This window comes from Mus pahari, chromosome 12 (genome assembly GCF_900095145.1).
Source record: "Mus pahari chromosome 12, PAHARI_EIJ_v1.1, whole genome shotgun sequence".
Lineage (NCBI taxonomy): Eukaryota > Metazoa > Chordata > Mammalia > Rodentia > Muridae > Mus > Mus pahari.
In genome coordinates, this window is record NC_034601.1 from 38,771,043 (window position 1) to 38,794,214 (window position 23,172).

The 23,172-nt window shown below is 41.9% G+C and overlaps 1 protein-coding gene across 4 annotated transcripts in view; it reads right to left on the bottom strand.

Moving 5' to 3' along the window:
• Gramd1c (GRAM domain containing 1C) overlaps nucleotides 1-23,172 on the bottom strand; it is a 78,009-nt gene that overhangs the window by 27,400 nt on the left and 27,437 nt on the right. For 2 of the 4 annotated variants that reach the window (XM_021210011.2, XM_029544707.1), the window contains exons 4-7: nucleotides 22,949-23,052; nucleotides 22,267-22,362; nucleotides 20,520-20,600; nucleotides 2,804-2,919 (exon numbers count right to left, since the gene is read on the bottom strand). In XM_021210011.2, the coding sequence (XP_021065670.1) occupies nucleotides 2,804-2,919; nucleotides 20,520-20,600; nucleotides 22,267-22,362; nucleotides 22,949-23,052 (397 nt within the window). Of the gene's footprint in view, nucleotides 1-2,803; nucleotides 2,920-5,799; nucleotides 6,044-20,519; nucleotides 20,601-22,266; nucleotides 22,363-22,948; nucleotides 23,053-23,172 lie in introns of those variants that run through there. The other 2 variants (XM_029544708.1, XM_029544709.1) reach the window with 2 other exon arrangements.

The window sequence follows — 23,172 nt, forward strand, 5'->3', positions numbered from 1 at the left end:
AGGCAGAGGCAGAGGCAGAGGCAGAGGCAGAGGCAGAGGCAGAGGCAGGGGGATCTCTGTGAGTTCAGGGCCGGTCTGGTCTACAAAGAGAGTTCCAGGATAGCCAGGGCGACACAACCTTGTCTTGAAAGCTAGTGCTATTTTCCTGAACTCATCTTAAATAAGGATGTCCAAGCAACCAACCGTCAGTACTGACTTAGGATGAGAATGTTCATGTCCTGAGGTTTAACTGCGCCAACATTCCTCTCGTCCCTAAATCTGAGCACTGCACCACATAAAGCCACATTTTAGTTTCTTTTACAAAAGAAAAAGTTTAAGTAAAATAAGTAAGCCCGGTCATGTATTCTTATTTAATTTCTAAACCTTTACTTTTAAACTTTTTTTAAATCATGAAGCCTTGGGATGAATTATACCCTTTCAACAATATAACTTTTAAAAGGACAGGTCAATATATACACATACATTCACTGTAAAGGAAATGACTCGTTGCTCTCTTAAGAAGCCCCACATCCATGTCTTAGATGTGTTCTTTTTCCTTAAAGATAGTGCTGTCTCCGTCTCTATTTTTTGCTCCCTCCCCCCACCTTGTGCTTAAATCAAGCATGGACTAGCACCCGTCTCTCTTATCTACTTACCAAGCCGGGTTTACTCTCACTTGTCCTGAAAGTCTTTTCTGTGCTGAGGATCCAGCTTTACCAGAGGTCCTGAGTTCAATTCCCAGCTACCATGTGGTAGCTTACAACCCTCTGTAATGGGATATATCTGATGCCCTCTTCTGATAGGTGTGAAGACAGCCACAGTGTTCTCATATAAATAAAATAAATAAATCTTAAGGGGAAAAAAGCTAAGAACTATTATATTCTTATCCTAGTTAAGGTTACTATTACTGGGGGAAAAAGGATTTATTTGGCTTACACTTCTATACCACTGTTCATCTTCAAAGGAAGTCAGGACAGGAATTCAAGCATGGGCTGGAACCTGGAGGCAGGAGCTGATGCAGAGGCTGTGGAGGGGAGCTGCTTATTGGCTTACCCTCCATGGCTTGCTCAGTCTGCTAGCCTAGGGATGGCACCACCACAATGGGCTGCCTCTGCCCCTATCAATCACTAATAGAGAAATGCCTTACAGCTGTCTCTTAGGGAGACATTTTCTCAGTTGAGGGTCCCTCCTCTCTGGTGACTCTAGCTTGTGTCAAATGGACATAAAATAAAATAAATCAGCCCAAGTCCTATTTAACCCTGCCCGAATAATGATTGATAGGCCTGCTACCGACTCCCTCCTGAATAGGCAGAATGGTGGGACTCCATGGGGTGCAAGAGAGAGGAAAATGAAGGAAAAAAAAAAAGATCCTTGAACTAGCTCACCAGTGGAGAGTGGAGATCTCAGGGGATTAAGGAGGATGGGAGTTGGAAAGGAGAGAGGAAAGGGAAAGGAGGGAACGCAAGAGTGAGAACAGGGACAAAGAACATGGAGAGCCAAGGAGACGAGGGTTTGAAGCAGACTCGCTGTTTTCAGAGGGAAGGGGAGCAAGGGAGAGCCGGGCACGAGGGTCCTGCTCCACGTTTTCTTAGAAAACAGTCACCCGGAGAAGACAAGACGCTTCACTGGTGACCTCCAGTGTGCATGAGAGACTCGGTCTAGATACGTATTCTTTCCCGCTTCAGATGCTTTGGAGTTCACAGGTCAGCAGAGACCTTAAAGACCTCTGAATCTAACTGCTTCGTGTTCATAGATGGGGAAACTGAGGCCTGGGAATGCCCAAAGGTTTGCCTGAGATATCTCAGCTACAAAGCACAATCCAGATCCTACTGACTCTCAAGATCTCAAGCTTCTCTGCATTAGTAAACTGATTTTCTACACCGCTTCGGTACCTAAGGAGTACTAGTAAACTTTATAATGGCAGCAAGGTAATGGAAAAATGTCAACTGTACAGGAAAAGTTATAAAATATGCATGTGTAGCCATGTGAAAAAAAGACTATAAAATATTGATGTACACTGAGACAACATAGGTTGGGGCAGACTACCCAGAGGAGAAGAGAGTCTATGTATATATTCAGACTTTCAACATATTTACATTATATGATTTGGAGGGCTGTAGAGATAGCTCAGCTGCTATCCGATAGGCTCCCAACCAAAACGGCAAATGGTCCTTGGATCTTGGCTTCTCTCACTTAACATCATGTTTGCTACAGAATTTTAATGCATTATCTTTGTTTGTTGAGGCTATGGTCTCAATTAACATTGATAAAGTACTTTTTTTTTTTTAACTTAAAGAGTTAGTAAAATATTCACACTTCTTAATGAACAGCTGTCAAAATAATCTCTCCACTAATTTCTTTATCACACTGTAGCAGCACATGACCCTGACATTACCATTGCTTGCCTCCCCACGGCACGGTCAGCTCCTTTGACTAAGGTGGTTGGTGTCTACTGAATGCGAGACATGTGCCACGGGGCTAGGGAAGCTCTGAGGAAGCGTCTTGAAACCACCCTAACCCTCACTTGCTCTAGTGTCTGTCTCCTGTGAGCTCAGAGACCTCACCAGCTCCAGGTCCTTAATAAAAAGGCTTTCTAATAGCAAAATCTAAGAGTCGCAGCCTCAGCTTTAACATTTCTTCCTGTCCCACATGTGCTTCCCAACTTAGCAAATGAGTCTCTCCTCTCCCAACTTGCACGCTACCAACAAGAGGGCAAACCGCACCGAACGATGAGTTCATAGAAATTCAGAATTGAAACGACCTACAATAATCCCACTGTGATGGGTCATAGTGCACCTTGGCATTCTACGTTGCTTCATCATACCTTGGCTGCACATTTTCTTCAACTGATAACAAGTGTTCCATTTCTTCAGCGTTTAAGCCTAGCTCCGTGCCATAGTTCTGCTGGAGCAGTTGCCAGAACTCCTGTCTGGTCAGGCTCTAAGATGACAGAAACATTGCATGACTGTTGGAAAATGCAACAGATAATGTAACTGTAATTCAAATCACAAAGGCCAAAGCCAGAGGAGCCGTGGTGTGAGCAGTCAAGGTGTGGCTCGGATAGATCCTGGCCTATTTGTTACTCTAATTTCTATAGAAAAAAAAATGGGTTAATGGGAGCTGGACATATAGCTTAGTGGTTGAGAACTGCATACCATCCACAAGGCTCTGAACTGAAAAAGAAAGGTTAAGTATGCCCATTTGATAAGAGACATTCAAGAGGAAGTCCCATGGTTAAGCGCACTGGTTGCTCTTCTAGAGGACCTGGGTTTGATTCCCAGCACCTGCATGGTGGCTCACAACCACCTATGACTCCAGTTCCAGTGGATCTTCTAGCCATCCCAGGCACACGAGTGGTGCACAGACCTTTATGTAGGCAAAAATGCAAGAATAAATAATTAAACAAAGAGTTAAATAGATAAACAGATAAATCGTTTCTCCACCAAGACAGGGTTTAATCACATTCTCCAGGCTGATCTCGGGCTCGAGTTATTCTCCAAAGAGGTTGAAACTAAAAGGCACATCCCACTTAGAAAATGGTGGGTTTTCAAAGTGTGTAATAAAGTGACTACTGTACATAAGTGCACTTCAGTAAAGATGTTTAAAGTGATTTTTTTTCTATAAAAGTAAGTTACTTATCATTTCTGGTAATTACTGGTCTGAAATCCATACAAACTACGATCACAATTCAGAGTCATCCATGTCAACTCAGAACCAAAACTTTTAATTCACTATTATATCTGACTATTTTAAGCATTTTTAGAACTTTGTACACCAATGAGCTCTAAATTACATTTTCCTAAAATATAAAATGCAAGAAAACAATCTTCAGAATACTAATTTACTTTTAGTAAAGTCCAGCTTGCTTCCTTTATAGACAGCATGTCAGTGGTAAAGTCACCAAATCCAGCAGAGAAATGGACCAGTGGTTAAGAGAGCTGCTCCACCAAGGACCAGTGGCCACGTCCTAGCTCCCACGTGAGGCAAGTCACAAACATTTGTAACTCCAAAGGATCTGACACACCCTTTGGGATTCCATGGGCATCACACACACACACACACACACACACACACACACACACACACCAAATAAAGCAAGCTGTAAACTATTTGGAAAAATAACATCATATCATAGTAACAGACTGGTTTCCGGGAGCATTGCAATTAATTACATGATTAAGCAAGACAAGAGAGACACAGCGTGGTACTTGAAGCAACTGTCAATACGATCTTTCATCCATTCCACAGCTCTTTACTGGGAATGGAACCTGTGGCACTGCATTAAATCCTAAGGGTATAAAAATAATCTCCGGACTAAGTACTTATATCTGAAGGTTACCAGGCACTCTTAAATAAGATGATCATGTGCTAATGGGCTGGTAGAGCCCGTGGGAGAAGGAAGTGCAAAAGGAGTTAATATTATTGAGGACCAGGGTGGCCAGATAAGGCTCCACCGGGGAGATAGGCTGGAGGAAAGACGGATGTGGGGAAGGAAAACTAGAAGAGATGGAGAGAAGATAACCACCCCATAGAGAGGGAAGAGATGGACAGAAGTAACGTTAGTTGTGAAGCCAGCAAGTAAGTCATCTCGTAGCCCAATCAGAGAAATGTTTTAAAGTTAGGAAGTAGAATGTAAAATACGGAATGGGGTCAAATGTATAGAGACCCTGAATTCAGCCCCGGTATTCCCTGCAACCAACGCCCCCTCCTCTTCCCTCCTTCCAGGAGCAGCTGTGTGTCCTGGGTTTTACTAGACTTCATGGAACCAGGGAGCTTAAAAGGAAAACGTCTGTACTTGTGGCAGCTATATCCCAGTTTGCCAGGATGACCAGACGACCACAAAAACAGCTGATGACAATTCAGATGTCATTATCTACATTTCAAAATGTCAAAAAAAAAAAAAAATACCCAAATACCTGCAATAAGGGAGGCGAGCGAAGGAAGCACGCCTCTTCACTTCGAGCTGATTATATGAACACGGGGTGGAAATCTCAGGTCGAAGAGCTCTAACTGAAAATCGCACATCTAGAAAACAAATTCTGTAATGCTCTCTACTTACTAGAACTCTCTTTTTAGCGGATGAAGTCTTCTCAAGTAGAATATCCAGAGAAGAAAAACATAAAGGCCCATTAGTAACAGTTAAGGAAGCTCCTGTCCTTGGTCCTAAAGGGCCTCGCCTTCTACCCCAGAGATTCTGTGTGGGTTCTGTTTTCATAACAGTAATTCATACTGCGAATTAACTAAGTCTTCCAGAGACATCATCTTTGCAACTGTTTTCATATGGCAAAAGGATGATTAGTAAGCTTTACCAAAAGAAGGCAATTTTTCAGCACAACCGTGTTAGATTATTAACCGTTCACAAAAAAACTGTTTTTGAAATAATAGACGTTTCTGAAGATAAAAACTAAAGCAAACAAATGACTTGGTGGTGAACTCTCGGCTTCCTAACGGTAAAAGACACGCAACTGGCGAGCAAAACCTGAGAAGAAAATGCTATTTAAGTTAATTAGCAAGATAATTTCAACATACATTTTCATCCATTAGTTAAATGTAAATACATAATTGGTTAATGGAAAACAAAACAAAACTCATTTAATTCATGGTGCTGTATATTTGCTAATTTGTTTAAAATGACTATTTCTGCAAGGTTGTCCAGCAGTCTCAAAAAACGTGACTATTTACAATCACGCTGTTCAAACATGCTAGTCTAATAGTCACAACTTTTTCAGTATTTAGCAGCTGAGCCTTAAGAAACAAAAACAAACAAACAAACAAACAAACAAAACCGACCTAAATATTTTTTGAAAGTCGACCACCAACCTGCAAAGGAGCTGAGCGGTTCTGGGTTCAGTCTGCAGATAAATAACTTGAGCGAAATAAAGATGAACCAAGCAGTAATCAGATAGGAATCAAAAGCCAACAGATCAATTTCTGGCCCAGAAAGCTTGGTATTCTAAGTACTCTATGGAGTCTTTATCCACAGTTGGAGCTTCAAAATTTTGGTAACAGCTAAGCAAACTCGCTACTTCAATTTCCTACTCTTTATGAGGCGCTTTGCCACGTAAAAGTCAAGTTCCAGTGCAGTGTGAAGCTTCAGTTGTTGCTTCCTGGTTCTGAGCACCAGCCCTCTTTCCAGGGGCAGGTCAGGCTGCAGAGCTGAAGTCACACCTCACTGGACAGGTTCCTAAGCCACGCCCACTGGAAGAGGCCAGGGAAACAATGTTTTATTAAAGGGACGGTTCCGAATTTCTTCTACTGTACACACGGATTAGCGACAGGATGCAAATAGAAAGAACTTACCCGTGCTCAAATAAAGTAAAACACCTCCTGCAATATTATTTTAACCCCACGTGAAAATTAACTATGTTAAAAACTTAAACTCCCTGTGACAACAGTTTTCAATTCAACTCTAGCGAGTCATTGATATCTGGGTCTTAGTCCACATCAGCACTGACCAATATTCGCTTCAGACTCCTGCCGTCACAACTAGCATAGATCCTATCCTGAGTACCCTAAATGGAATGTTGGGGAGTTGTCGGAAGAGCCAGCTCTTCAGGTGAGGCATTCAGCATGTCTTTCGACACTGCAACTCGATTCTTTACCTTGAAAATATCTCTGGCTTTAGTTCATTCAGAACAATTTCCTGGCAGAGTCCTGGACTACAATGAATAGGACACAGAGTCTCATCTACCAATTTTAATTTTTCCAAAAGAGAAGTGTTTTAAATGAGAAATCAAGACTTGCCCTAATTTCTAACAGTTCTGTTAATTTAGCAACGTGTACAGATGGGTCAAATGTTGCTTGACTGACTACCAAGACCAGCTTTGAGAATACTAACATCTGATGGCTTTACCAGAGTGACAGTGAAGGATCCCACACCCTCCTGTCAGCCTGGTGTGGGTAGCACACACCTTTAATCCCAGCATTCAGGAGGCGGAGGCAGGTGGATCTCGTACTCTACATAGTGATAAGGTGGGTTCTAGGACAGTTAGGGCTACATAATAAAAAGACCTTACCTTGAAAGAGAGAGGGGGAAGGGAGAGGGAGGGAGGGAGGGAAGGAAGGAAGGAAGGAAGGAAGGAAGGAAGGAAGGAAGGAAGGAAGGAAGGAAGGAAGGAAGGAAGGACCCCACTCCCTCCTGGGAAGGAGGCACACTGGAGGCCAGCTTCCACTATGAAACTTTGGTGTATTGTACTGGGTTCTCATTGGTTGAAACTGTTAGGCACACATGCTTCCTCTGCTGACCAAATAACTGTGGCAATGTTTATCTGTCATTTTTGTTCTTGCCTCTCTTTCAGTAACTACAGAAATCATTTGGGAAAAACAAATTTACTGGTCGATAGAATTGGTAGACACCAAAATTTAGTTTGCTTAAAAGAGAAAATAGAATCCCCTCCCCCAAAGTTGGACCCTGAAGAACACCCAGGATGCAATGCATAAGTAGAAGAGAAATGGATGTCAAGAAGTGTTCAGGGGAAGAACAGAGTTAAAGGGGGGGGGGGATCCAGTTTCCTCATGGAGGAAGAAGACCAAGGTGCCAAACACTGTTGAAAGGTCAAGCAAGGTGAGCATGTGACCAGCAACGTATGACAAATGCCAGCATCCAGAGGGTGAGGCCACCTGGCTTGGGTCACTAAGATGAGGTGTGTGTGCTGTGGGGCTGGAGGAAGAGCGGAGTCATGAGGAGCAATGTGTGTCAGGCTGAATCACACGGCCTTTGCACTGTGGAACAGAACTTCATGGGTTCATGCAGAAAAGGAACCATGTTACAGTCGTGCTCCCAAAAGTCACCTTTAAAACTCCACTCAACAACCTCAAGATAGATTAGTGTTAGAAAGAGCTGACTGGGTGAATGATAAGGACCTTGGCAACAGTAGACACGATAGGCAAAGAAGATCTAAGAAACAAGGGTTTGACCATAGTTCTGACTTGGATGGCTAGGCTAAAGATAGGTGAAGCTGTTCTGTCAACAAAAAGGATGATGATGATGATGATGATGATGATGATGATGATGATGATGATGATGGGAGCAATCTAGGAATGCATATTTTTGCCCTGCAAGCTATCATGTATGCAAATATAATTAAAAGTGTAATGTTGGTGTCTTTTTCATCAGGCAGATTTAAATTCTGCATTTATTAGATTTAGACTACCACCAGAGCCAAGTAACTCTGCAGAGAGAGCAGCCTCAGCTCTGCCAGTGTCCTGGGCTCGGGCTCAGGCAGGCTGAGCTCAGCTAGACAGGCTCACACACTGCTGGGAATGCCCTCGCGTATCACAGGGACCCATTTCCTAGAGATTAGAAAGCTTCCTGCCTGCCACTCTGATGGAGTCAAGCAGTCCTCAGAAAGTCAGTGACAAGCATGACTGAGCAAAGGGAGCTAGCTGGCTCTCAGGAACAGCTTGCTGATAGCTCGTCTCTGCCTCACCTCCTTATATGTCTGTGCTGGTTAAAGTCTGCCTGTGTACCCTTCTCAACCCTGTGTTCTTGGCCTTTGTCTAAAGAAGCCTCTAGCAGGCTAACATGTTTTTCTTTCCTTATATACACACAGTAATGCATTCTGTCAGTTGTTCTAAACTCTCTCTCCTTTCCCAACACACTGACAAATAAGACTCTCTCCTACCACTGTTCTAGTTAGTGAGCCTCAAAACAGAGTCCAGAGTGACAAATCAGAACTCAGGGAGAGTATGCCTGTAGACATTTAAACAGCTCCCCTCAATACCATATGCCCACATGGAAGAACACACACTACCTTTGGCCATTGCTATCTATGCCTTAAACTTTTACGTGAGTGTAGTTTTCTGCTCTGTGAGGTATTGGACCTGAAACCTCATTTTCAGAATGCACTTGTACCTTTTTTTACCTTTTTTGTATGTGTGATCTGTATGAACAGGTGAGTGTGTCTGTATTCAGGTGTGTGCATGCATGTATGCATGAATACATGGAAAGTGTATTCATGTGTGTGTGTGTGCTTCTGTCTATGAATATGTATGCACATGTATGTGCATGCATCTGTGGGAGTGCTTTCATGTGTTTGTGTGTGGCTGTGTGTATGGGTGTATGTGTATGGGTGAAAGCACATGTGGGGGATGCATTCCAATGGGGGGGTCTGGATGTGGGTGTGAGTGCATGTGTGCAGAGGTCAGAAGACAATCTCAGGTGTGAGACCTTGCCTTCCACTCTCTTGTTCCCTGCAGTGTCTGCCAGGCTATGTGGCCTGCAAGCTTTCAGAATCCTCCTGTCTCCATCTCCTATCTTGTGACAGGCACGGTGGGATTATAGACTTGTATCATTGTATCCTAGATACACAGTTCTGTGTCCTTTAGTGAGCTCTGAGGATCCAAGCTCAAGTCCTCAAAGCATTTTACCCACTGGTAAAATGTCTCCAACTCAGCACTCAAATTCTAAGGAGGACCAGTTTCCTGGAACCCATACCTACTAAGAAAGATAGTTCAAAAGAAAGCTTGATTATCTGTGACTTCTACCTATACAATAGTAATCCTAAATCCAATGATAAGAATAAAATTCAACTGAGCTTTAACAACAAAACCTTTGATTTTTAATCCTTGTTATTACTGATAGTCATATTGTGTACTTGTCTTGTTAATTAAACCGTTTAGAAACTACAGTTTCTTTATACTTCATTATTTTTGACATAATTTTCCTGTATAATTAGAAAGTCAAAAATGAGTTAAGCGCCCTCCCTGCTGCCTGTAGATCAGGATGTAAAGTTCTCAGCTCCAGGGCTATGCCTGTCTGTGTGCCACCATGCTCCCCACCATGATGATGATGATGGACTAAGCCTCTAAACTGTTAAGAATAGTCGTCACTCCTCATCAAGAAAACTGCAACTGGTGGAGACTGCTACAGAAAATCACAACCAAGCAAAATGCAGAGTTGTGTAGCCCACTCCACACCTAAAGGCTTAGGGAACATTGCAGAAAGAAGACGAAGGAAGAGGGAGGAGGAGTGGGGGAAGAAGAGGAGGAGGAGGAGGAGGAGGAGGAGGAGGAGGATTATAAAAGCCAGGAGGTCAGAGAATTTGCTGTGAGGTCGTGTCTCCTAGTAATATCGTAAGCTATACCAGTAAAGTTTCACTAAACCCACATGACACCAACAAGTGTTCCAAACCTCTATGGGAGAGCCCATGAGCTTCAGTCCTACAGAGAACTCCAGGCAACGGAGTGAAGCTGAGACGGGGAGCTCGTCCTCTGCAGGGAAGAACACATGGGTTGCCCAGTGACAAACAGTCAACCCTGAAACCATATATGCAAGTGCTACTATAGGGACTCAACAGGCTTTATATGGGACGATTATATATACATATATATATATATATATATATATATATATATATGTATATATATATACAAGTATGTATATGCATGCAGTAACAGTTGATGGATAATGAAGCGATCAAGGAAGAAGGGTGGGAAGGGTTATACAGAGGGCTTGGAGAAAGCAAAGGGAAGGGGGAAGTGTTGGAATTAAAATGCAGCCTCAAAAATAACCAACAAGAAAACAGAAACAAATGAATTAAATATATATAAATTAGGGTGACCCCTTAATGTTTCTGAAACAAAATTTGTATGTATTTTTTCCACATTGGCTTACTCTTTGAACAAAAATAATTACAATGTTTTATTAATTAGGGATACTTCATATTAAGATGCCAAATCTTATAATTTTAATAGATTGAGACAATTAGAATATATTTATTGAGTATCTGATCCATGGCACATATAACTTTTTACCCAAACTGGCATACTGTAGCAGAGAGCAAGGAGACACAGTTAATATCCTGACTATGATGGATATGTAGGACCTGGCAGGTAGAGACTCTGTGGAGTTAGTGGAGACAGATGTCACCAGCTATATGGTATCAATGAGCTTTGTCACCAACTATAAGACAGGGAACAAGATAGATACGGCCTTTGTCTTCCAGGTGTGTATAGCCCAAGCAAGGAGAACGAAAACAAAATGAAGAATTGTAATTGCAGCCAGTGTTTATAAAGAGAAAATGCAAAATGGAAGCAAAGATAAAGGCTACTTGGGATTTAATAAGGAGACTCGAGTGGAACAAGGGGTAGGAAATAAGATCGGAATTTGTGGAGCGTGTTTGAAGACGACTGGACACACACAGTAGAACATTTAAGAGAAGACATTGAAACATTTGAGCCATAGGACTCAAATTATGAGTCTCTATGCAAACTTTTGAGGCAATAGTTGTTAAGCAAGAGGCAAAAATAAAGTGATAAAGTTCCCTTTACCACAGAAAAAAAGTAAAAATAAAAGTCACAAAACCAAGCCAGTCGCAGGCACATATTTTAAAAGCACAACTTTGGCTGTAGTATTGTTGAAGCTTGGACAAACTGTTTCTGGAAAGGGCCATATAGTAAATATATGCTTGGTGAGCCATATGGTCTCTGTTGCAAATGCTCAACTCTGCTGGTGTCATGTGAAAACATAAACAAATGAGAATGGCTGCTTTCCAATAAAACTTTATTTATGGGCACTGAACTCAGAATTTCATATGATTGACAAGTATCAAGAAGTGTTATTCTTTTGTGTGGTGTGTGTGTTGGGGTACACACACACACACATTTTAAAAAATGTAAAATCAACTAGGCATGGTGGCACTTGGGAGGCAAGGCTAACCTGGTCTGCAAGGTGAACCACTGTCTAAAAAACAAAACCAACAATGCGCAGGAGTTAGGGCTGTCTAGCTGGCTCCAGTGTGGGATGTGGACTGGTTTAAATGAGCTGAAGCTGGGGTGGGAAAGAACCTGGTTCTTAAACTACAGTTGCATGGTTCACTACCAAAGTTGAAGAAAGCATTGATTGCAAAACAAGACTGCTACTGCCACTGTCATGTGGCCCTTAAGTCCCGGGAGCTCAGTGTGCTGGTTAGAAGTGCTAAGCAAGGCTAGTAAGCACAAAGTCTGTAGAAACTGAAGTGCTGTAAATCACTTCAAAAACAGGCTGACAGACAAACACCAGACATTGAAGATTCCTGTCAGGAGTTAATATTGGAAATACACTATCCTCTCCTATGTACTATAACAAAGGCGTCTTACGAGTTAGAAAAAAAAAGTAGTTCTACTAAAAACATTTTTTCTTCTTTCTTCCAACAAGAGATCTCATGTACCCCAGGTTGGTCTAGAATTTGTTACAGAGCTGAGGATGACCACAAACTTCTGATCCTCCTATTTGTCACTCCCCAGTGCTGGGATCGCAGATCCTCCATTTTCTGTACACACTAGGCCTGCCCTCTGCTACTGAGCTACACGCCCAGCTCTACCAACATTCTCTTTCAACGACAGCAGAATGAGTCTAGCTCTTTCCTCCTTCTGAGGACTTTGCTGGAAAAATAAATAAAACATAATTTGGTCAAATAAAAATGTTTCTATAAGCCAGGTGTGTTGGTACAGACCTTTAATCCCAGCACTCAGAAGGCAGAGACAGGTGGATCTCTATGATTTTGAGGCCATCCTGTTCAACATATCACTGTTCTAGAGCAGCCAGGGCTATGTAGAGAGACCTGGTCTCACAAAAACAAAGCAAACAAACAAAGAAATCTTTCTTTTAAATCAATTTGTCTTTAAAGTTTTCTCATTCAAGAAGTAAACAAAATTTGCATATTTACATTTAGGAATTTTTCTTTCTTTAGAGTATCACACAAGATCAATAAATCAAGAGCCAGATGTGGTGGCATATTATCAATTCTTGGGAGACAGAGGTAGGAGGATCTCTGTGAGTTCAAGACTGGGCTGGTCTATATAGTGAGTCCCAGGCCAATGCTATATTACAATAGTAAAATAGGTCCTTGCCTCAATAAAAAGAAAACAAATCTAGCTAATGTACATGTTATCAATCTAAAAAACAAAAGCAATCAAAAACTGAAAGCAAGCTCAAGGTTTTAGTTTGGGTTTCTTTCTTCTTTCTTTCTTTTTTTTTCTATTTTATTTTAGTTTTTGCTCCATGGTTTTTCTTTTCTTTTCTTTTTTTAACTATTATATATTTTCTTTATTTACATTTGAAATGTAAATATCCCCTTTCCTGGTTTCCCCTCCGAAAACCCCCTATCCTCTCCCCCATCCCCATGCTCACCAACCTACCCACTCCCATTTCCTGGCCCTGGCATTCCCCTACACTGGGGCATGGATCCTTCACAGGACCAAGGGCCTCTCCTCCCACTGATGACCGAGAAGGCCATCCTCTGCTACATATGCTGCTGGACCCATGGGTCCCTTCATGTGTACTCTTTGGTTGGTGGTTTAGTCCCTGGGAGCTCTGGGGGTACTGGTTGGTTCATCTTGTTGTTCCTCCCATGGGACTACAATCCCCTTCAACTCCTTGGGTCCTTTCTCTAGTTTTTCCATTGGGGACCCTGTGCTCAGTCTAATGGTTGGCTGAGAGCATCCACCTCTGTATTGCCAGGCACTGGTAGAGCCCCTAAGGAGACAGCTTTATCAGGCTGTTGTCAGCAAGCACTTGTTAGCATCCACAATAGTGACTGGGTTTGATGACTGTGTATGGGATGGATCCCCAGGTATGGCAGTCTCTGGATGGGCTTTACTTCTTCTCTGCTCCATGCTTTGTCTCTGTAACTCCTCCCATGGGTATTTTGTTCTCCCTCCTAAGAAGGACCGAAGTATCCACACTTTGGTCTTCCTTCTTCTTGAGCTTCATGTGGTCTGTGAATTGTATCTTGGGTATTCCAAGCTTCTGGCCTAATATACACTTATCAGGGAGTGCATACCAACTGTGTTCTTTTGTGATTGAGTTACCTCACTCAGGATGATATCTTCTAGTTCCATCCATTTGCCTAAGAATTTCATAAATTCATTGTTTTTAATAGCTGAGTAGTACTCCATTGTGTAGATGTTCCACATTTTCTGTATTCATTCCTCTGTTGAGGGACATCTGGGTTCTTTCCAGCTTCTGGCTGTTATAATGAAGGCTGCTATGAACATAGTGGAGCATGTGTCCTTATTACATGTTGGAATAGCTGGGTATATGCCCAGGAGTGGTATAGCTGGGTCCTCAGATAGTACTATCCAATTTTCTGAGGAACCACTAAACTGATTTCCAGAGTGGTTGTACCAGCTTACAATCCCACCAGCAATGGAGGACTGTTCCTCTTTCTACACATCCTTGCCAGCATCTGCTGTCACCTGAGTTTTTGATCTTAGCCATTCTGATTGGTATGAGGTAGAATCTCAGGATTGTTTTGACTTGAATTTCCCTGATGACTAAGGATGTTGAACATTTCTTTAGGTGCTTCTCAAACATTCAGTATTCCTCAGTTGAGAATTCTGGGTGCCCTTGCATTTGGAGCATAGATGTTCAGAACTGAGAGTTCTTCTTGGTAGATTTTCCCTTTGATGAGTATGAAGTGTCCTTCCTTATCTTTTTTGATGACTTTTGGTTGAAAGTTGACTTTATCCAATATTAGAATGGCTACTCCNGNTTGTTTCTTGGGACCATTTGCTTGGAAAATTGTTTGTCAGACCTTTACTCTGAGGTAGTGTTTGTCTTTGACACTGAGATGCATTTTGTGCATGCAGAAAAAATGTTGGGTCCTGTTTGTGTATCCAGTCTGTTAGTCTTTTTATTGGGGACTTGAGTCCATTGATGTTAAGAGATATTAACAAATAGTGATTGTTGCTCCCTGTTATTATTGATGTTATTTTTGTTTGTGTGATTATCTTCTATTGGGTTTGTTGAAAGAAGATTACTTTCTTGCTTTTTCTAGGGTGTAGTTTCCTTCCTTGTGTTAGAGTTTTCTATTATCCTTTGTAAGGCTGGATTTGTGGAAAGATATTGTGTAAATTTGGTTTTGTCATGGAATATCTTGCTTTCTCCATCTATGGTAATTGAGAGTTTTGCTGGGTATAGTAGCCTGGGCTGGCATTGTGTTCCCTTAGGGTCTGTTTGACATCTGCCCAGGATCTTCTAGCTTTCATAGTCTCTGTTGAGAAGTCTGGTGTAACTCTTGATAGATCTACATTTATATTACTTGATCTTTTTCCTTTACTGCTTTTAATATTCTTTCTTTGTTTTGTACATTTGGTGTCTTGATTATTATTATGATAGGAGGAATTTGTTTTCTGGTCCAATCTATTTGGTGCTCTATAGGCTTCTTGTATGTTCATGGGCATCTCTTTTTTTAGGGTAGAGAAGTTTTCTATAATTTTGTTGAAGATATTTACTGGTCCTTTAAGTTGGGAATCTTTGCTCTCTTCTATACCTATTATCCTTAGTTTTTGGTCTTCTCATTGTGTTCTGGATTTCCTGGATGTTTTAGATTAGGAGCTTTTGGCATTTTGGATTTTCTGACTGTTGTGTCAATGTTTTCTATGGTTCTCTTCTGCCCCTGAGATTCTCTCTTCTATCTCTTGTATTCTGTTGGTGATGTTTGCATCTATGACTCCTGGTCTCTTTCCTAGGTTTTCTATCTCCAGGGTTGTCTCCCTTTGTGTTTTCTTTATTGTTTCTATTTCCATTTTTAGATCCTGGATGGTTTTGTTCAGTTCTTTCACCTGTTTGGTTGTGTTTTCCTGTAATTCTTTAAGGAATTTTTGTGTTTCCTATTTAAGGTCTTCTACCTGTTTACCTGTGTTCTCTTGTATTTCCTTAAGGGAGTTATTTATGTCCTTCTTAAATTCCTCTATCATTATCATGAGATGTGATTTTAAATCAGAGTCTTGCTTTTCTCGTGTATTGGGGTAACCAGGGTTCACTGTGGTAGAAGAACTGGGCTCTGATAATGCCAAATAGTCTTGATTTTTGTTGATTATGTTCTTGTGCTTGCCTTTTGCCATCTGCTTATCTCTGGTGTTAGTTGGTCTTACTGTCTCTGACTTTGGCTTGTCCCTCCTGCAAGCCTATGTGTCACTACTCCTGGGAGACCAGTTCTCTCCAGGAGGAATTTGGGTATGGAGAGCTGTGGTACAGGGTCAGCTCTGGGTGCAGATAGAGACCAGAAGGATGCTGTCCCCAGCTGATTCTTGGTTCCTGTGTCCTGATGGCTCTGTGAGGGTCCCTCTTGGGCCGGGGATTTGAAGAGAAGTGGTCTTACCTGTGCTCGCAGGTATGTAGACATTCCTGGGAGTCTAGCTCTCTCCTGCAGGTATTTGTATATGTAGCTCTGTGGCACAGGCTCAGCTCTGGGCATAGACAGAAACTGGAAGGCTCCTGTCCCAGGCCCACCCCTTGGTTCCTGTGTCCTGAGGATCCTACCTGCACTCACAGGCCTGTCCACACCACACTCCTGGGAGGCTCACTCCCTCCTGGCGCTATTTGGATATGGACTCCTGTGGCAGAGGATCTGCTACAGGCTGAGAGGGAAACTGGAAGGCCTTAGTTTGGGTTTCTATTGCTGTGATAATGACTGTGACAAAGTCAACTTGGAGGGAGAAAAGAGTTGATTTCATTTTACAACACTCAGGTCAAACTCCATCCCTGAAGTCAGAATAGAAACTCAACAGAGTCAGCATGCATGTGTATGTGTGTGTGTGTGTGTGTGTGTCTGTGTCTGTGTGTGTGTGTGTGTGTGTGTGTGTGTGTGTTGAGACAGAGTCTCTCACTGAACCTGGAGCTCAAAGACTGACTCTGACCAGCACATCCCAGTGTGCCTTTGTCTCTGCCTCCTCAGCAATGGAATTCTAGGAGTACACTGCACCCCTGTTTTTATCTGGGTGCTAAGAGTCCAAACCTAGTGTCTTAGTTAGTTTTACTGCTGTGAACAGGCACCATGATCAATGCAAGTCCTGTAAAGGAAACATTTAATTGGGGCTGGCTTACAGGTTCAGAGGTTTAGTCCATCATCATCAAGGTGGGAATCAGGGCAGCATCTAGGCAGGCATGATACAGGCAGAGCTAAGAGTTCTACATCTTCATCTGTAGGCAGCTAGTGGAAAACTTATTTCCAGGCATCTAGGGTGAGGGTCTTAAGCCCACCCCCACAGTGATGCACCTACTCCAACCAGGCCACACCTCCTAATAGTGCCACTCCCTGGGCCAAGCATATACAAACCATCACATTCCACTCCCTGGCCTCCATATGTCTCTATGGGGGCATATCTAAACATAGCATAATGCAAAAATACATTTAGTTCACGTTCAAAAGTTCCCATAGTCTATAATAGTCTCAACAATGTTAAAAGTTCAAAGTCAAAGTTATTATTAAATGAAAGTTTACATGTCTAATGCTAAGAATGAAGTGATCAAAAGGTTTAACAAGCTCAAGTAATATGAAAATAGTGGTTCTCCAAACATGTAAACCAAGAATACAGAAGGCATCATATCTGCGCGCATACACACACACACACACACACACACATACACACACCTGCCCGAGCACACACATGTGCACAATAAATGTTAAACTTTTAAACTGTGTTTCTCTTCTGTGTTTAGTCTCTTCAGACTTGGTTTTATTTTGGTTTTTCTTTGTTTGTTGAGATGGGGTTTTCCTAATGTGCCCCAGGCTGGCCTTGAACTCTCAAATCTCCTGCTTCGGCCTCCCGAGCATCACAATCATAGGCATGCACCTCTATCTCATCTCTTCTTTACTCTAGATAAATATGGCTAAGGTTTGTTGAGCTTTAATATTTTCCAAGAATACTTTTCATTCTACTGATGCCTACTTTGTTGTTCTCAATGACTTTCATCTCGGCTCCAATGTTTATCATTTCTTTGATTTTGTTTATATCAAGTTTATTTGCTTTCCTTTTTCTAATTCCATAAAGCCAAAATGTAGGATGGTCATGGATTCAAGATTCGCCTTCTAGAAAATATATATAGCAGTGTTTAGAGTTATAATTTCCCCTCTAAACGCTGCTTTGGCCTTGTCCTGTGAGAGCTGATCTTGGCTCAAGAAAGGATTTGTTTTTATAATTTCCTGTGGGGAAAACCTGCTATTTGAGGTTGCAGTCTACAGTGTCCAGATAGGGCACAAAACGAGGACTCCCTTTTCCAGCAGGGCTTCTTCTTCTCTGCCTTACCTTATGTCAGGAGCATGACCCCACACCCTCTACCTGAGGAAGGTTACACAGTCCTTGGCAAAGTTACAAGTTCAGTGTCCTCTTTCCCAATAAGCACCTGCGGCAAGCACCTGGGACTCTTGGGCTGCTTTTCCATGCAAATGAGGCATTCCCCGTACTTTGAGCACCAGCCAGTGATTTACATTCCACCTGGAAACTCCTTCCCATTCTCCAAGGTTCATTTATACTCCTTGTCCACCCTGATAAAGTGTGTGCACACCAGTGGTTTCTCTGAAGATCGCCTAAGAGAGCTGTTTCATTGAATTCTGTCTGAGAGAGCTGTGACACTAAATCCTCATGGCTGCACCAGGATCCCGAAGACCCCACTGGTTCCCCGAGGGAAGAACTGCACACAAGAAACCACAGTTCCCTGTGACATCTTCTTTTACCCAGTGGCTCCTTAGAGAGCTTCTATTTAACTTTCACTTTCTAGTGAACCTCTGGCTCCAAATCTCACTCCATTGTGACCAGAGAATGCATTCTGCATTACTTTAATCCTTCTCAATGGACTGAGTCTTGTTTTACAATCTAGCACTGTGGTCCATTTGGAGAGTGTTCACATGCCCTTGGGAAAAATGTGTATCTGTTGTTGGACAAAACGTTCCATAGGTGTCAGGTTGTTCTTCTCTTTACTGTTGATCTCTGTGTAGTTGTTCCCATCACTGAAAGTGGGGTACTGAATTCAGCTGTTACTGCTAAACACTTACAATGTTTATGAATTCAAGATGACTTGGCCCTTCTACCAATGCAGGTGCATGCTCCTTGTCTATCACTTTAGTGTTAAAGTCCACCTAGTGAGATGTTTCTCATCAACACTGGTCTCACACTGTCTGTGTGTCTTATTTTCTTCTTTCACTTTCAAGACGCCTGTACTTTGAAACTATTCTGTCTAAGGCATAATTCACAGTTGGCTTGTATGTTTTTTTTTTTATTGCGTCGGTCTTCGCGTCTTGAGTGCACTGTTTGATTCATGTATATTTATGTGAGGGTTTACATAATAAAATGTCATTTTACTGAGTGTGCTGGCTAGTTTTATGTCAACTTGACACAAGCTAGTGCCCTTAGAGGAGGGAGGCTCAACTGAAAAAATGCCTCCAATAAAGTGCAGCAGGGAGTTTTCTTAATTGTGATTTATGGGGGCAGGCTCAGCCCATTGTGGGTGGTGCCAATTCCCAGGCTGGTGGTCCTGGTTTCCATAAAGCTGTGGGCTGAGTAGCGACCCTGCCCTGGCCTTTGTATCAGCGTCTGCCTCTAGCTTCCTGTCCGGCTTGAGTTCCTGCCCTGACTTCCTTTGGTGATGAACTGAGATGTGGAAGCCTAAGCCAATAAATCCTTTCCTCCCCAACTTGCTTTGGTCATGGTGTTTTACCACGGCAATAGAAACCATAATATTTCCATTATTAGCTTCTTATGTGTGAAATACATATTTTCTAGCTAGTCATTTTACTTCCACTAATGTTTCTTTTACTATTTTTTATCTTGGTCGTTATCTTAGGGATCTTAACGAGCACAGTCACTTACAGCGGTTGGAGAGATAGCTCAGTGGTACATAGAGGAGGCTCTGGGTTCAACCACCAGAACGACAACAGTAAGTATGGAGCTGGGGAGATAGATCAACAGATAAGAATGCTTGCTGGGCAAAGTTCAAATCCCAAACATCCACATAAAACGCCAGGAATGGCTACATGTACCTCCAGCTCCAGCGCTGGGAGATGGAGACAGACAGCTCCCGTGCTTGCCAGCCAGCCAGCCTAACTAGCCAACTCCTGGATCTGTGAGACCCTGTCTCAAAGCAGCGAGCTGGAGAACGGCCAAGGAAGCCGGCAGACATCCTCCTCCACCTCCGTAATACGTGTGCATCTGCGCATGCCTATATGCACGTGCCCGCCACGGAAACCCCTTTTAACTGCTTTAATTCACACTTGTACTGCATTTATTTATCCACCTAGTTGTGTAGGAGTGTGTGTGCATGTGTGTCGCGCTGTGCGTGTGGAGGTAAGAGGTTAGCGTGTGGATGTCAGTTCTCCCCTCTCGCCGTTTGAGTCCTACAAATCAAACTCCAATCATCAGGCTCGGTGGCGCGTGCCTTTACCCACTGAGACACTTTCCCAGTTTCTGAGTTTTTTTCAGTTTTCTTCCTCTCCTTCTTTTCTTTTTACAGGTGTGGGGGGGGGGGCTGATAGGGTTTCACTATGTAGCCCTGACTGTTTTGGAACTCTTTCTATAGACCAGGCAGGCCTCGAACTCAAGGAGATCCTCCTGTCTCTGCCTCCTGAGAGCCGCAATTAAAGGCATGCGCAATCACACCCTGCTCATCAATTTTACTTTTTGAATTTGAAAAAGAATACAAAAATAACCATAGATCTTTTGCTTTAAATTTTTGAACTGTCATCAGAATTGGAGTCATGAAAATAAGAAAGGGCTATTGACAAACCCTACTTAATCCAACACATTAGCCCTTACAAAATGCTTGTGGAATGAACACTTACCTTATCTAGTAATACATTCTGCCACAACCTAAATATGCTCAGGTAACTTCTGTCTCTGGCACCAAAAGATGTAAAGAAAAACTACAAAGAAAAAGGAGACGAATTTAGCACTGTAAAAATTCAGAGAGGAAGCATCTATTGTGAAGGTCCCTGGGGTGCTGCTATGACCACTCCCAACTTTCAACAGTTTTCACTTACCCTTGGGCTAAAAGAAAAACAAATGATTCTTGCATAAATGAGATGTCTTTATAAACCCTGCTCTATAACAAACAGTATATCTTATAGTAAATTTTCAAGCACAATGTTTTTTTTTTGTTTTTAACTAGGAAAATGGGCTAAGACTGGGTAGCTGTTTGTTTATCATAATTTTCTCAAATTAATCTAAATAAATTCATAGACTAAAATGGAAGGGTTTTTTTTTATTCTGAACTTTGAGATATGGTGCCTGCCAGGCCTGTTAATTGAGGCCCATATAAACTAAAAGTACAAGTGGACTTCAGAAATGTCTATATTAGTGATACAAATTTTAAGTTATGCAATTTTTTCAAGTTTAAAAAAAATCCAAAAATATTGGATCTCTGTTAACAGTGCATATAAAACACCCAAGTTAAACTTGGAGGCCTGTGATAAAATGCTCAATCTATAATTCTGTGTCTCTTTTTAACCCAATGTACTTCTCCACATTTAGTTACTTTTGTAAAGTCATATTTAAAGTTGACTTCATTGAGAAAGTAGAGAAAGTGGATCCAGCCACAGAGTAGGTTCTCTCTTCTATTGGCCTGCTCAGTGACTTCCTATCACAAAGTGCTTATCTATGGGAAGGGGAGAGCGAGTCCTGTGCTGGAGTGATTAAGAAACTTCCACACGTTGATTTGGGCATTAATGCTTTCACAGACAGATTTTTTTTCGTTCCAGGACAGCCAGGGCTATACAGAGAAACCCTGTCTCAAACAAAACAAAACAAAACAAAAAGACAGATTTTTTTCAATTCATTAACCTGAGCCCTCCAGGAAGTGGTGGCATACTTTAATCCTGGGAGGCAGGGGCAGGTTGATCTCTAAGTTAGAAGCCAGCCTGGAGTACAGAGCCAAGTTCCAGGACAGCCAGGGATGCACAGAGAAACCCTGTCTCAGAAGAAATAAATAAATAAATATATAAGCTGACCTAGATAGATATTCTTTTTTGTTGTTTTGTTTTGTTTGTGGTGGATTTTTTTTTTTCAAGACAGGATTTCTCTGTGTATCCCTTGCTGTCCAAGAACCAGATATATAGACCAGCCTGACCTCAAACTCATAGATATCTGCCTGTCTCTGCCTCCTGAGCACTGGGACTAAAGGCATATGCCACCATGTCTAACTATGGATATATATTCTTTGTAGAAGATACATCCTAGCACACTCTAGCCAGTTTTGTGTACACAGCATATAACCTAATGATTACTAATGTCCCTGCATCCTGTGGATTTCTTTGTTTATTTTTATTAGCATACAAAGAAGTGGATTTAATTGTGACATCATTAAACAAACACAATTGTATGTTATTCCCCTCCCCCTGCCTTTCCCACCGCTGGCTGCCCTGTTTTTTCCTCGGCAAATAGTAACAATTTAAACATAACAAGAATCTGTTATAGAATATCCCAGGTCTCCACAAGACACTGTAACTTCAAGAGCTAGCTGCATTTCCGATGCTACCTGTGTAAAACAGATCTTCCTGTTATTAATCTGGCAAAGGCGGAGAAGAGGCTCACCTTTTCCCCCTCTGTGGTGATCTGGATAGCATTTGGGATGAGTCGAGCAGTTTTCTCCTTGGTCATAAAGGTTATATTCTTTAAAGCAATAGAAATCTAAACACGCACACACAAAAAATGCTTTTTAAAAACTGAAATGCATATTTTCAGAGCTATATAGAACCCCAAATACCAAGTGTTGCATTAATGTAATCCAGAGTATTTGGCTGAAAGCCCTGCTTTAGGGGTTTACACGCACATGCTGTGTTCTCTGTGAACATGAAGCTGGTGTCATTAGAGGAGAGGGGCTCTGGGTTGGACAGACATGCTCCCTTCAGTGTTACGTTCATCAATACGAGGATCTAACATTAGGACTGGGTGTAAATGACGTGGGAGTTCAGGGTCCACATTTAAACCCTCAAGCACAATCTAGACAGTCTGTCAGGTAACCATGGTTTTGGCAGCCAAGCCAGGCCCCTTCCAACCTGACTGCAGTAAGTGCAATGGGGATTGATGTGTTAAAATTGGAAAAATACATTACACATTTATGCATACATAAACATATTATACTTATATAAACATAGATATACAAATATAAATGGCTTTTCTTTTGAATCATCTTAAATACATTCCATTTAAGAATACTGTTTATTCTAACTATGCAGTTATTTCTATCAACAAATCAAATGCAAACATGTCTTACTGTAGTTTCCCATCTGAAGATGTTGCTATAGAAACACAGCCAGTTTTCTGAAAGGTACAGCCTCCCCTGAACCAAGATATCTTTCTGAAGAGCGCAAGCGTAATCTACAGAGACAAAGATAAGAGAAGATCATTCACAAAAGTCTGAAAACAGTATAAACCTTATACTACTTCCTCTCGTGGGAAGGAAGTAGAACTCATTCATTCATTCATTCATTGGTTCAT